Source organism: Octopus bimaculoides, chromosome 4 (genome assembly GCF_046866305.1).
Source record: "Octopus bimaculoides isolate indiv1 chromosome 4, ASM4686630v1, whole genome shotgun sequence".
NCBI classification, from domain to species: Eukaryota; Metazoa; Mollusca; class Cephalopoda; order Octopoda; family Octopodidae; genus Octopus; species Octopus bimaculoides.
In genome coordinates this window covers 19,337,962-19,351,090 of record NC_142931.1, presented here as the reverse complement: position 1 = coordinate 19,351,090, position 13,129 = coordinate 19,337,962, and the positions used below count along the sequence as shown (strand labels likewise).

The 13,129-nt window shown below is 35.1% G+C and overlaps 1 protein-coding gene across 6 annotated transcripts in view; it reads left to right on the top strand.

Moving 5' to 3' along the window:
• Positions 1 to 13,129, top strand: part of LOC106881469 (protein O-mannosyl-transferase TMTC4) — a 117,766-nt gene that overhangs the window by 61,551 nt on the left and 43,086 nt on the right. For all 6 annotated transcript variants that reach the window (XM_089350396.1, XM_014931875.3, XM_014931866.3 and 3 more), the window contains exon 3: positions 7,633 to 7,843. In XM_089350396.1, coding sequence (XP_089206522.1) covers positions 7,633 to 7,843 — 211 coding nt within the window. The remainder of the gene's footprint in view (positions 1 to 7,632; positions 7,844 to 13,129) is intronic.

Sequence of the window (13,129 nt, the reverse complement as noted above, 5' to 3'; positions counted from 1 at the left end):
TTTGGGGGAAGGGATTACGTTGATTACATTGACCCCAGTGTCTAACTGGTACTTATTTAATCAACCCCAAAAGGATGAAAGGCAAAGTCGACCTCGGCAGGATTTGAACTCAGAACATAGCGTCAGACGAAATATTGCTAAGTATTTCATCTGGCGTGCTAACAATTCTGCCAGCAAGCCACCTTAACCTCAATAATAATAATAATCCTTTCTACTATAGGCACAAGGCCTGAAATTTTGGGAGAGGGGGGGCAGTCGATTAGATCGACCTGAGTATGCAACTGGTACTTAATCTATCGACCCCGAAAGGATGAAAGGCAGATTCAACCAGAATGTAACGACAGGCGAAATACTGTTAAGCATTTCACCCAGCGTGCTAATGATTCTGCCAGCTCACTGCCTTAATCTTAATAATAATAATAATAATATGTGAAGGTGCATGGCTCAGTGGTTAGAGCATTGGGCTTACAATCATGAGGTTGTGAGTTCAATTCCTGAACCAGGCTGTGTGTTGTGTTCTTTGAGCAAGACACTTTATTTCACGTTGCTCCAGTCCACTCAGCTGCAGAAATGAGTTGCAGTGTTACTGGTGCCAATCTGTATCTGTACCAGTCTTTGCCTTTCTCTTGGATAACATTGGTAGCATGGAGAAGGGAGGCTGGTATGCATGGGTGACTGCTGGTTATCTCACAAACAATCTTCCCCAGACTTGTACCTTGGAGGGGAACTTTCTAGGTGCAATCCCATGGTCGTTCAAGACCGAAGGGGGTCTTTAGTAATAATATCAGCCACGGGAAATATTACCTTACTTGGAAACAGATGAAGGTTAGTGACAGGAAGGGCATCTGGTTGTATCCCGGCAAACTTCACTTAACCCTTGGAAGCATGGAAAACTGGACATGGAATCAATGATAATGGTGACTAACACTACAGAAAGCAGAACCGAAAAAACAGAAACGAAGAAAAAAAAAAAAGAAAAAAAACCCACTAACATTTACAAATCAATCTGCTTTTAAGCACAATGAATCACTTACAGCTTCAAGAATTATGCATGAATATTTGCTTTGAAATATAAAACACACTTAAAACATGGATTAAAGCATTAAGGCATGCACTTTAGGGACTGCAACTTATCCGTTTGTAAATGTTAAATCAAAGGATAACTACTCTAAACTATCTATTTAAAAAAATGGACTCAATCACCATACTCTGTGTGTGTGTGTGTATACATACATACATACACACTGACACATACACACATGTATATGCTCACACACAAACACGTTTGTTGTAAACATTCTATGGCAACAAGAAACACACTGTATGCATGCCAAGGGTATACATACAGTATTATGTCTTACATATAGTTGTGTCTTATGAGTTTTAGACATGGCTGTGAGGTTTTGAAGTTTACTTCTTAACCACATGGTTTCAGGTTCAGTCCCACTATGTGGCATTTTGGGTGTTTTCTACAATGGTTCCATACTGACTTGTTCAGCAGGAACCTTTAAAAAAAAAACCTGTTTTATATTATATATAGATATGGGATATATATATATATATATATATATATATATATATATATACCGGAGTAAGCAATATATATATATATATATATATATATATATATATACAGAGAGAGAGAGATACACACACAAAGTGTTCAGACCAAAAACCTTGTGTGTGTTTGTGAGACATTATCTTGACATCACATGATAATTGTAAATGAGTATCACTGTCATACAAGCAGTATCATTCATTTCCAATATTCTATAAAAGCATGTCTGGCTGTTGGGAAATATTAACTTGCTTGGAAACAAGTGAGGGTTGGTGACATGAAGAGTATCCAGCCATAGAAAATCTGCCTCAATTCCATCCACTCCGTGCGAGCATTAAAAAGTGGGCATTAAATGATGACAATAGTGATGACAAACTGAGTTCTGGATGCAATACAGAAAACTTTAAATGACCCAAAAAACAATCTATATTATTCTACTCATGTAGTTACAGGTCATGAGCATTGAAACAATAATTGGAAGGGAAAAGCCACAAGCAAGAGTGAGCAAGTTTAGTGGAGAACGTAATAGCAGTGAGAGAAGGAGAGAGAAATACTGCAGACATATAATCACACACACACACGCGCGCACACACACACACACACACACACACACACACACACACATGCATGCATGTAAGCATACAGATAACTCGTAGCTCTTAAAAGTCGTGGGATTGTTATTGGAAGAGAAATTTGTTAATGCTAGTTGGGATGGTGAATTTGTTTTTTTTTATTCCACTAATTGTTTTAAAATTGCTAATCACTTAACATATGCATTTTTGTGCAATTGATTGTTGTCTGCTAAAACAAACCCTTCACATTCGTTGGTCTATAATATCATTGTGTCTGATTATGTCTGTAACTATGGAATGAAACTGGTGGCATAATATTTTATTAAAGATACAGCATTTATATTTTTACTAAGACCACAAACTGTAGATTAAATATGATATATATATCATCATCATCATTACCGTTTAACGTCTGCTTTCCGTGCTAGCATAGGTTGGACGATTTGACTGAGGACTGCGAACCAGATGGCTACACCAGGCTCCAATCTGATTTGGCAGAGTTTCTACAGCTGGATGCCCTTCCTAATGCCAACCACTCTGAGAGTGTAGTGGGTGCTTTTACGTGCCACCGGCACAAAGGCCAGTCAAGCGGTACTGGCAATGGCTACGCTCAAAATGGTGTATTTTATGTGCTACCTGCACAGGAGCCAGTCCGGCAGCACTGGCAACGACTTCACTCAAATATCTTTTCACGTGCCACCGGCAAAGTGCTAGGAAAGTGACGCTGGTAATGATTACGCTCAAATGGTGCTATTTATGTGCCACTGGAGCGGAAGCCAGACAGCTGCTCTGGCAACGATCACGCTCGGACGGTGCTCTTAGTGCTCCACTGGTACAGGTGCCATCACGATTTCGCTTTCACTTGTCCCAACAGGTCTATACAGGGTGCAGTGAATACATTGTCATCTAAATTACGCAAAAATGAAAATATTGACATCTCATTTTAACAGTTATATTTACCAAAATAAAATTGCATTAAAATATCTTGAAATACTAAAGAATAAATTTATTGAATAAAATCGCCAATGGCTTCAACCATGACCTCTAGGCAACTTCAGAATTTCCTGTAACTCTTCTGGACAGTCTCCTTGTTTGTAGTTTATAAAAGAGAATCATTAAGGTAACTGGAATGGGGAGGGAAGCAAAAAGTTGTCATACTGGGAGGAATGAATACGGAATAGAGGATGGAAATTTTATATTATGCTCTAACTCCCAAACGCTAAGTTTATTTCATTTTTAATCTTTCAATAGCCGAACAACAGAGTTCCGGCCAAAACCAAAAAGCACATTAAAAGATAATACCAATCTACAGCAGGGAGATTCATCATAATAAACCCACATACATCCGCTTGTGCACAAAGATAAAGGGACATATAATAATAAATCTACTTATGTCCAGATACAACTATATATCACGACATACATACGATAATGAAGACTACATAAAGCATACCAGCACACACATATTTATACACATATACCTATACATACATCTATATACATACTTACTCCCAACTAACTATGTGTGTGTATATATATATATATATATATATATATATATATATATATATATATATATATATAAAATATATATAGTTTTAGGGAAAATAACCAATTTTCAAGAACTCATCGATGAAAATCCACTATCACATATAGAAAAATTAATAATTAAAAGCACAATAAATGAGTATAATATAAAGTAAAGTAAATATCATAAGATAAATATAATCATATTTATTATATTTATCTTATGATATTTACTTTACTTTATATTATACTCATTTATTGTGCTTTTAATTATTAATTTTTCTATATGTGATAGTGGATTTTCATCGATGAGTTCTTGAAAATTGGTTATTTTCCCTAAAACTATATATATTTTATATATACTTTATCTATAAGGCTCAATTTAATTTTAATTTTTTATAAATTGATTTTAATTGAGTTTTTTACCTGTAATTTTGGATTTTGTCCCTAATAATATTATATTATATATATATATATATATATATATATATATATATATATATATATATATATATATAAAGATATATATTTGCCTGTATAACCATACTCTGCATGCACACACACACACATACACACACATATGTATACACTTGAATACTGAACTTTAATATATACAGTACATATAGTCTTCAGCTTTAGAGTCTGACGAGATGTCCATGGTGCTAAGGCCTTTGGGGATGCAAAACCATTGGCCACTCTATAACCAGACATAGACTTAACTACTTACATGTGTATATGTATATGTGTGTGTATATATATATATATATATCTCGGTGGCACGTAAAAAGCACCGTTTGAGCATGATCGTTACCAGTGTCGCCTTACCGACACTTGTGTTGGTGGCACATGAACAAAACATTCGAGCGAGGTCATTGCCGGTGCTGCTGGACTGACTCCTGTGCAGGTGGCATGTAAAAAACACCATTTGGGTGTGGCCGTTGCCAGTACCACCTGACTGGCCCTCATGCCAGTGGCACGTAAAAGCACCCACTACACTCATAGAGTGGTTGGTGTTAGGAAGGGCATCCGGCTGTAGAAACTCTGCCAGATAAGATTGGAGCCTGGTGCAGCCATCTGGTTCACCAGTCCTCAGTCAAATTGTCCAACCCATGCTAGCATAGAAATCAGACGTTAAATGATGATGATGGTGATATATATATAAGTATATATATTTGTACATATATATGTATATTCTTTTAGTCATTTAGTTTTTCACAGGTTATTGGATTATGTCTATGCTGGAGTCTTGTGTGAACAGAAGAAAACTGTGTTCAAAAAGGTGTAAGATATGGCAATGCACTGAGCAGATGAGACATTGTATCATGTGACCAAATGGAAGAAGCAGACAACATATCACATGACCAACAGATATGAGGACACCCCTTCCCCTAACTTCCCTCACAGTGTTATTTGTATTTTGAAGCTTGCCACTTCATTTTGATCTTAGTTAAACTTATTCTAAAATTGGGTGTTTATTAGTATTTGTTGAACCATCGTTATGTTACATAAACATTACTGGTTTAAAGCAGCATTAAACACACACACACACACACACACTCTCTCTCACACACACACACACACACACACACACACACACACACATTACAAGCTTCTATATCGGTTCTATGTACCAACTTTTACTCAAGGCATTAACTTAAGGCTATAGTTGAAGACTCTTGGCCCAAGGGTTACATTGTGGGACTGAACCTATTACTACAAGGCTATGAAGCTAACTTTTTAACCTTGTAGTTATTCCAGCACCTATATTACTGATACATTTTTTTTTAGAATTCATGGCTCAGTGGTGCAGCAACTGTATTTTATTCACACTGTTTGTGGGTTCAAAACAAGCCTCATGAATTTTTCTGATATGGAAATAAGGATGTAATGCAGTGTATTAAGATTTTGTTGAAATGAGGGACAGTTGTATCAAGAGGTGTCGATCTCTAATTGTAGGGAGAACATGTGGAAGGGGTAGACCCAGGAAGACATGGGATGAAGCAGTGAGAAAGGGTCTACAAACATTGGTACTCACAAAGGGGAATGACAGGGGACTGAGACTCCTGGCTGTTAGTTGTGTTTGGAAAGACATGTAAAGCTAAGTAAAAGTGTGGATGTCTTTGCATACAGGTTCATTTCTTGCAACACTCTCTGACTGAGCATCCCTAATCTTGCGAGCTTGCAAGTGCTGGTGCCACATAAAAAGCACCCATACTGGTGCTGCATAAAAGCACCCAGTACACTCTATAAAGTGGTTGGTGTTAGGAAGGGCATCCAGCCATAGAAACCATACCAAAACAGACAGGGAGCCTGAACAGCCCTTTAGCTGGTCAGTCTCTGTTAAATCGTCCAACCCATGCCAGCATGGGAAATGGACATTAAATGATGATAATGATGATGATGTTACTAATGTAGCCATACCATAGCAGAATAATATTATAGATAGTTTTTTTCTTTGATTTTGTTCCTGGGTTTAAATTGTTTATTTTTTAATGTAAAGTGAAAGCTAATAGATAATTCTTCAAGGTCAAAGAAGTTACAAAGATGTTCTCTCCTAATATTGCACCTTCAGTACTACCTATGTGAACTTCTGCATCATCTCAAGAATCAAATGTTGCAAGCAGAATACAGTTTCAAAAAACTGCCAACCATCTTACGGTTTATCAATTTATTGTTGATAATATTCTATTGTTTGAAAATCACAAGACTAACTGAACAAAGTGTACAGTTTTGTGAACAATTCACAAAGTACTAACCAAAAATATTTGGAGCCTACATTATATTTGGTCTAGTTTTAGATTCTCTAGGATTCTGTAGCCTCGTTCACCAATTCCAACGGTAAATCTCTATGAAACCTCTGATATTATTAACAGCGTTTAAAGGTTTTGGTGTGGTTAAGAAGTTTGCATGGTTTCAGCTTCAGTCCAACTCGGTGGCACCTTGGGTAAGTTTCTTATGCTATAGCTCAGGTCAACCAGTCTTGTGAGTGGATTTGGTAGACAGAAAGTGAAAGAAGCCCATCATATCTATCTATCTATCTGTCCATCTATCTATCTTATCTATCTATCTATCTATCCATCTATCCATCTATCTATCTATCTATCTATCTATCTATCTATCTATCTATCTTGTCTGTCTGTCTCTCTCTCTCTCTTTCTCGCTCTCTCTCTCTCTTTCTCGCTCTCTCTCTCTCTTTCTCGCTCTCTCTCTCTTTCTCGCTCTCTCTCTCTCTCTCTCTCTCTCTCTCTCTCTCTCTCTCTCTCTCTCTCTTCTTCTTCTGTGATACACTATCCCTTTTGATCTTTTTTTTTTTACCCCGATCCCTTTTGATCAGAATTTTCCTTTTTTTCTTCTCATTTTTCCCTTTTTCTTTTTCATTTTTGAAAAGAAAAACTCTACATTTTTATTTGTCCCCTCTGCGTTCAGCCCTGTGTGACCAATAAAGAAAGTGTATCTATCTATCTATCTATCTATCTTTTTGTGTGTGTGCGTTTGCATGTGTGTCTCCTTATGACATCACATGATTGTTGTAAATTTTGAAAAAACATGTCTCTGGCCATGGGGAAGTATTACCTTGCATGGTAACAGATAAAATTAGGCAGTAACAGGAAGGGCAACCGGCGTTAGAAAATCTTCAATAAGCTCCATCTAACCCATGCAAGTACAGAAAAGTGGATGTTAAAATGGTGATGATGATGATGATGATAATGACAGTGAATAAAGCAATTGAAAAATATGTTCTCAAGAAATTAGAATTTACTGCAAGAAATTATGCATAACCATTCCGAATTTTAATTGTTGCTAACTTTCTACAAATAAATTTTATTTTATTCTATTCTATTTTTATTTATTTATTTATTTATTTTTGAAAATATTACTTGCAGTCTCACACAATATTTGTAGCCTTGGTGTCTACAAAAACTTTTAATTCAGCTCCGGGCATATTCATGAATAAATTTTCTCTTTCTTTTTCAGACTTAACTATTTCTTAGCCGGTGGATTACATCCCTGGGGATTTCATATTGTTAATGTTATTCTACACGGAATTGTGTCCATTTTATTCTTGAAAGTCTTTTCTTGTGTATTTGGTGCTTGTTCTACCAGTACACTTGGTGGCTTTCCTGCTGCGAAATCTTCCCTTTTGTGTGCAGTCATCTTCGCTATCCATCCAATTCATACTGAAAATGTAAGTTCGCTGTTTAGCATTTTTTTTTTTTTAATATTTTCTTCTTTGTAAGAATGCATTATTTCTTTACTCTTTTGAAAGATATAAATAAATAAATAAATAAATATATATATATATATATATATATATATATATATATATATATATATATATATATCCCTTTTTATCTCTCCCTCTTTTTTCTTATCTCTATCTCATTTTCCTCCTTTTCATGTTCTTTCTCTTATTCCATGCCCATTTCTCTATTTCTCTCTCACTCTCTCTCTGCATTGATTTCTTCAAAAGTTCCTGATAATACTCTAACACTACTTTTACATGCGCACACACACTCACATGTACACACATGCATGCACACACACACACATGCTGACACATACATACATCACTCACACACACGTTACAAAATCCTTGAAAGAGTGTTTAGTGTTATCCTTATATATATTATAAAATTGAACGTGTGTGTCAGATGTGTGTGTGTGTTTTTTTTTTTAGAAACAAAAAAGGAGTATGAGGTAGGGAAGCTTGGAAGACTGGGAAATATAGCTAAAGAGAAAGAGTGAGATGAGATAATGGAACATATATTGCTAGAGAGAAGAGTGCTGGATGGTGTTACCAATAGAGAGAAAAAAAGATAAAAGTTCTGAGGGAGGGGGAGAAAGACTGAGAGAGAGAGAGAACAGATGCTACTGCTAGCAGAAAGAGATATAAAGAGACAGAGCATTCTGCTACGGATAGAAAATAGGAAGGAGAAGGTACAGATATTGTCACCAAGAGAAATGGACAGATTAATGTTTATTTACACTCATTTAACCCCTCATAAATATTCCTGACACAAAATACTCTTTGCAGTATTGTTATTTATTTGCTTTTTTTTTTCCTGTTGCGGTGGGTGTTACATCTGTCTGCTTTTTCTATTCTGTTATGCGAGACATTTCTTAACAGTAAATGCTTATTTATTGATTGAAGCAATAAGTTTTAAGGAGTTAGGGCCTTTATATGACAACTAAATCAGAAGGAAAGATATTTTGTCTTGTGTGAACAGAAGAAAACTGTGTTCAAAAAGGTGTAAGATATGGCAATGCACTGAGCAGATGAGACATTGTATCATGTGACCAAATGGAAGAAGCAGACAACATATCACATGACCAACAGATATGAGGACACCCCTTCCCCTAACTTCCCTCACAGTGTTATTTGTATTTTGAAGCTTGCCACTTCATTTTGATCTTAGTTAAACATTAAAGAAATCTTAAGAAAAATATTGGGGAAAAAAATAATAAAAGTAATATTGGTTCCATTGTTGAAAGAAACACATATTGATGCCGAAAATATAGTGTTCTATATTTCAATAACAGAATGGATTTAACTTTAAAAAAATCATTAGGTTCAAAGGAATAATATGGCTTCTTCTGCTTAATTTGACGATATTTTATTTTTGATATTTTTGCTGTTTATTATGTGTGTCTTTGTGAATCCGATACACTGATTCCTCCAGATGCAAAAACTGTTGCAGATATGAGATTCTACACTCATTCAGGCACAGGCATGACTGTGGGGTTACTAAGCTTGCTTCCCAACCATATGGTCTTGATTTCAATCTCACCACATGATGCCTCGGGCCAGTGTCTTCTACTATAGCCTTATGAGTAGGTTTGGTATACAGAAATTGAAAGAAGGCAGTTGCGTATAAATATATATATATATATATATATATATATATATATATATATACATATGAAACCAAAGTGTACAGAGGCCACCATATGTAAATAAAAAGGAATACAAAAAAGGGGACAAGAAAGAACAAGGACAGGTCATTCGCCCCCTTCACACTTACTTCGTACTTTCCGCTCCTCTTTCTTTCGTTCCCCCTCTCTCACATTTCCTGGCTTTCTCTTTATTCTCACCTTCCCTCCTCTTTCACTTCACTCTGTCCCTTTTCTTTTTTTTTCTTGTACCTCCCTAATTCTCCTATCCCTCTGCCTCTACCTATCTCTTCTCTCTCCAAGTGACCGGTGTTAGGCCAAGCCTGACCTTTCTTTCTTGGTTCGACTACCATCCATGCAACTTCTATATTCCTCCCCATGCCTGTCATCTCTTATGTCCCTGCCATAAGGCTTCACTTCTACATACACCAGCTTAATTTAATTCGTCCTTAGTCGAAAGACACCTCTTGTTAATGTCCTGTTATTTGCATTTGTATTTGTGTACCATTTCTCCGTTTTTTTTATCCATCCTTGTTTTCGTATACATTTACTGCTTTTTTCCAAGGAATCTAGTGCTCTTAGCTTAGTTTTTCTTTGGGGCTGGCCAGATTGGAGCAATCTCGAGTATAACCAGCCAAAATTGCAAAGATAATCTGGAACTCGGCTGAGGAAAGAAAACTCCAAATGACCCATCCTTGTTTTTTCTTGTCCCTTTTTTAGTATCATCTAACTGTCTGGATGGTTTGTGTTCTTGTCCCATTTTTTGTATTCCTTTATATATATGTGTGTGTGTGTGTCACAATATATGGGTTCAACTAATCTGGTAGTACTCATAAAAAAAAGCTCCTTAATGTTTCATTCTACAAAACACAGAATATATAGTATTCTTTTATTTGTTTCAGTCATTTGACTGTGGCCATGCTGGAGCTCTGCCTTTTGATACAAAAGAAAAATATAAGAAGTGTATAAAATTACAAATAAGGAGAGAAACTTATAAATCATAAATTTATAAGGAGAGAAACTTATAGATTATAAAATTATAAATAAGGAGTCATCCATGATGAAAATTTATTACCATTAAATATTCATATTTAGCAATTATTTTGCAGCTTAATAAACATGTATAAATTTTTTATTTTATTATATTTCATAATAAATGATAAATCATTTACATGTCTGTATTGATATATATATATATATATATATATATATATATATATATATATATATATATATACAATATTTAAATTAATGCAGATATTAAGCTTGCTCATTAGGTTAAAAGAATTCCATGTTTAAAATTATATCTCAACATTTCAAAAAATTAATTTTTCATTATCCAATGGTAAAATAAATTTTATCATATTTCTTTCTTTATATATAATTTTATATATATATATATATATATATATATATATATATGTATGTATATAGATAGATAGATAGATAGATAGATAGATATATACGTGTGTTTGTGTGTGTGTGTGTTTGTATGTACCCTTGTCTTGACATCATTTGATGATTGTAAACAAGCACCAGCATACAAGTGATATTGTTCATTTCCAGTCTTCCATGAAAACATGTCTGGCCAAGGGGGAAACATTAGCTTGCTTGGAAACAGTTAAGGGTTGGTGAGACAGGATGGGCCTCAATAAATTCCATCTAACCCTTGCAAGCATGGCAAAGTGGATATTAAACGATGATGATGATCCAGACTGTCAACTTGAAGAAAACTGTGTATATCTATTAAAGTGGAATGCTTTCTTTTGTTCAAGTATTACAGGGTGTCATCATATTCTAAGCTATGAAGTAGATTGGATTAAATATGATTTCCAACCAACCTATTCCATATCCATAATTATATCAAAGAGTCTTGTAATTTGCTTGAAGTATTGTAATTAGTAAATGATACAAATCATCATAATTTTTATATCCATGTTTGCATGGCTCAGATGGAATTTGTTGGAGGCAGATTCTCTACATCCACATGTCCTTCTTGTTACAAATCCTCACCTGTTTCTAAACTAGGTAATATTTCCCTATGGTTAGAGATAGTTTTTACAAAAGCCTTGGAATAAACAACATGGCTGATGATTGTTTACAACCATTACGTGATGTCAAGACAAGGGTTTCCTTAAATACATGCTCACACACACACATACACACTCTCTCTCTCTCCCCCTCCCTCTCTCTCTCTCTCCCCCTCTCTCTCTCCCCCTCTCTCTCTCTCCCTCCCTCTCTCTCCCTCCCCCCTCTCTCTCATAAAAAGCGAAGAATGGAGTTGTTAGTATTATATTTATTCCACAGTTTACAAATATTTGAATAACATTTTAGTGACAAATCATATAACATGCATGAAGACATGGTACAAAGAAGTGATACTGTCATAGCGATTATATAATACATATTTTATAAAGAGTGACCCACAGTCATATTTAATCATAACACTTGTGAATAAATACATAAATTAATTAATAAATAATACAGTTACAGTTACATAGATGAAAGCACTTATATAAAGAAGTCTTATGACCAGGTGAGAAGTTGTTGGGCTGCTTTCAATTTCTGTCTACCAATTCCACTCACTCAGTTTTGGTCAAGGGTTATAGTAGAAGGCATTTACCTGAGGTACCATGCAATAGGACTGAACCCAGGATTACATTATTAGGAAACAAGCATCTTAACCACACAAACATCTTAAAGCAACTCAGGTGAGAAGTTAGGAAAAATATGTAAGGTGATACTCCCAAAAAATCTAAGATAAGATATTGTATTACCTTGCATAGGCAGCTAAAAGCTTCTGCTGCATTCTGGGAAAGATTCTTAAAATCTACTAAAAGCATTAAACAATCTGTGTAAGGCAGCTCAGCATCTTCTCCATCTTCTCTTTGTTTTTATTTATTGATATCACCTTACATATTATGTCTAACTTCTCACCTGCATTGTTTAAAGGTTTTTTCGTTTTTTTTTCATTCTAAGACATTTATATCATTTATTATATATATAGCTACCATTGTTAATCATTGTTGAACAATATCTCACTATGGAAGTTATTGATAACTCGACATATTTAGACTTAACACATAATCTGCTGCTATGACAGTATTAACTTGATACATAGTAACCAGCTGATTAACTCAGCTGGTTACCATTCTTTTCTGGTCAATATATATATCTGTGTGTGTGTACAAAAGAATTTCAAAATGAACATTTACTTTCCTTCTAGTTAACTGTTGTTGTTTAATCCTAAGACAACCTATATAAAGCGAACTTCCTGTTGTGATCGACATTTTTATTTATTCATTTATTTATTTTCTTCAGCAACAGTATCTAGTGAGATTTAGCTTCTATTTCTAGCAGATTGATTGGCCGCATAGAGGCTTCTTTGTTATTTCATTTTCTTCCAGTTGATAATAGATAATGACTTAGTGAACTCTTAAGATTTCAACTGTGACTGGTTATATATAGGTTCTGAAGCAATCATTTAAAATTTCTCTGCTGTAGGGAGAGAGGGGGGAGGGAGAGAGAGAGAGAGAGGGAGGGGGAGAGAGAGAGAGAGGTTATATATTAATCTTAAGCT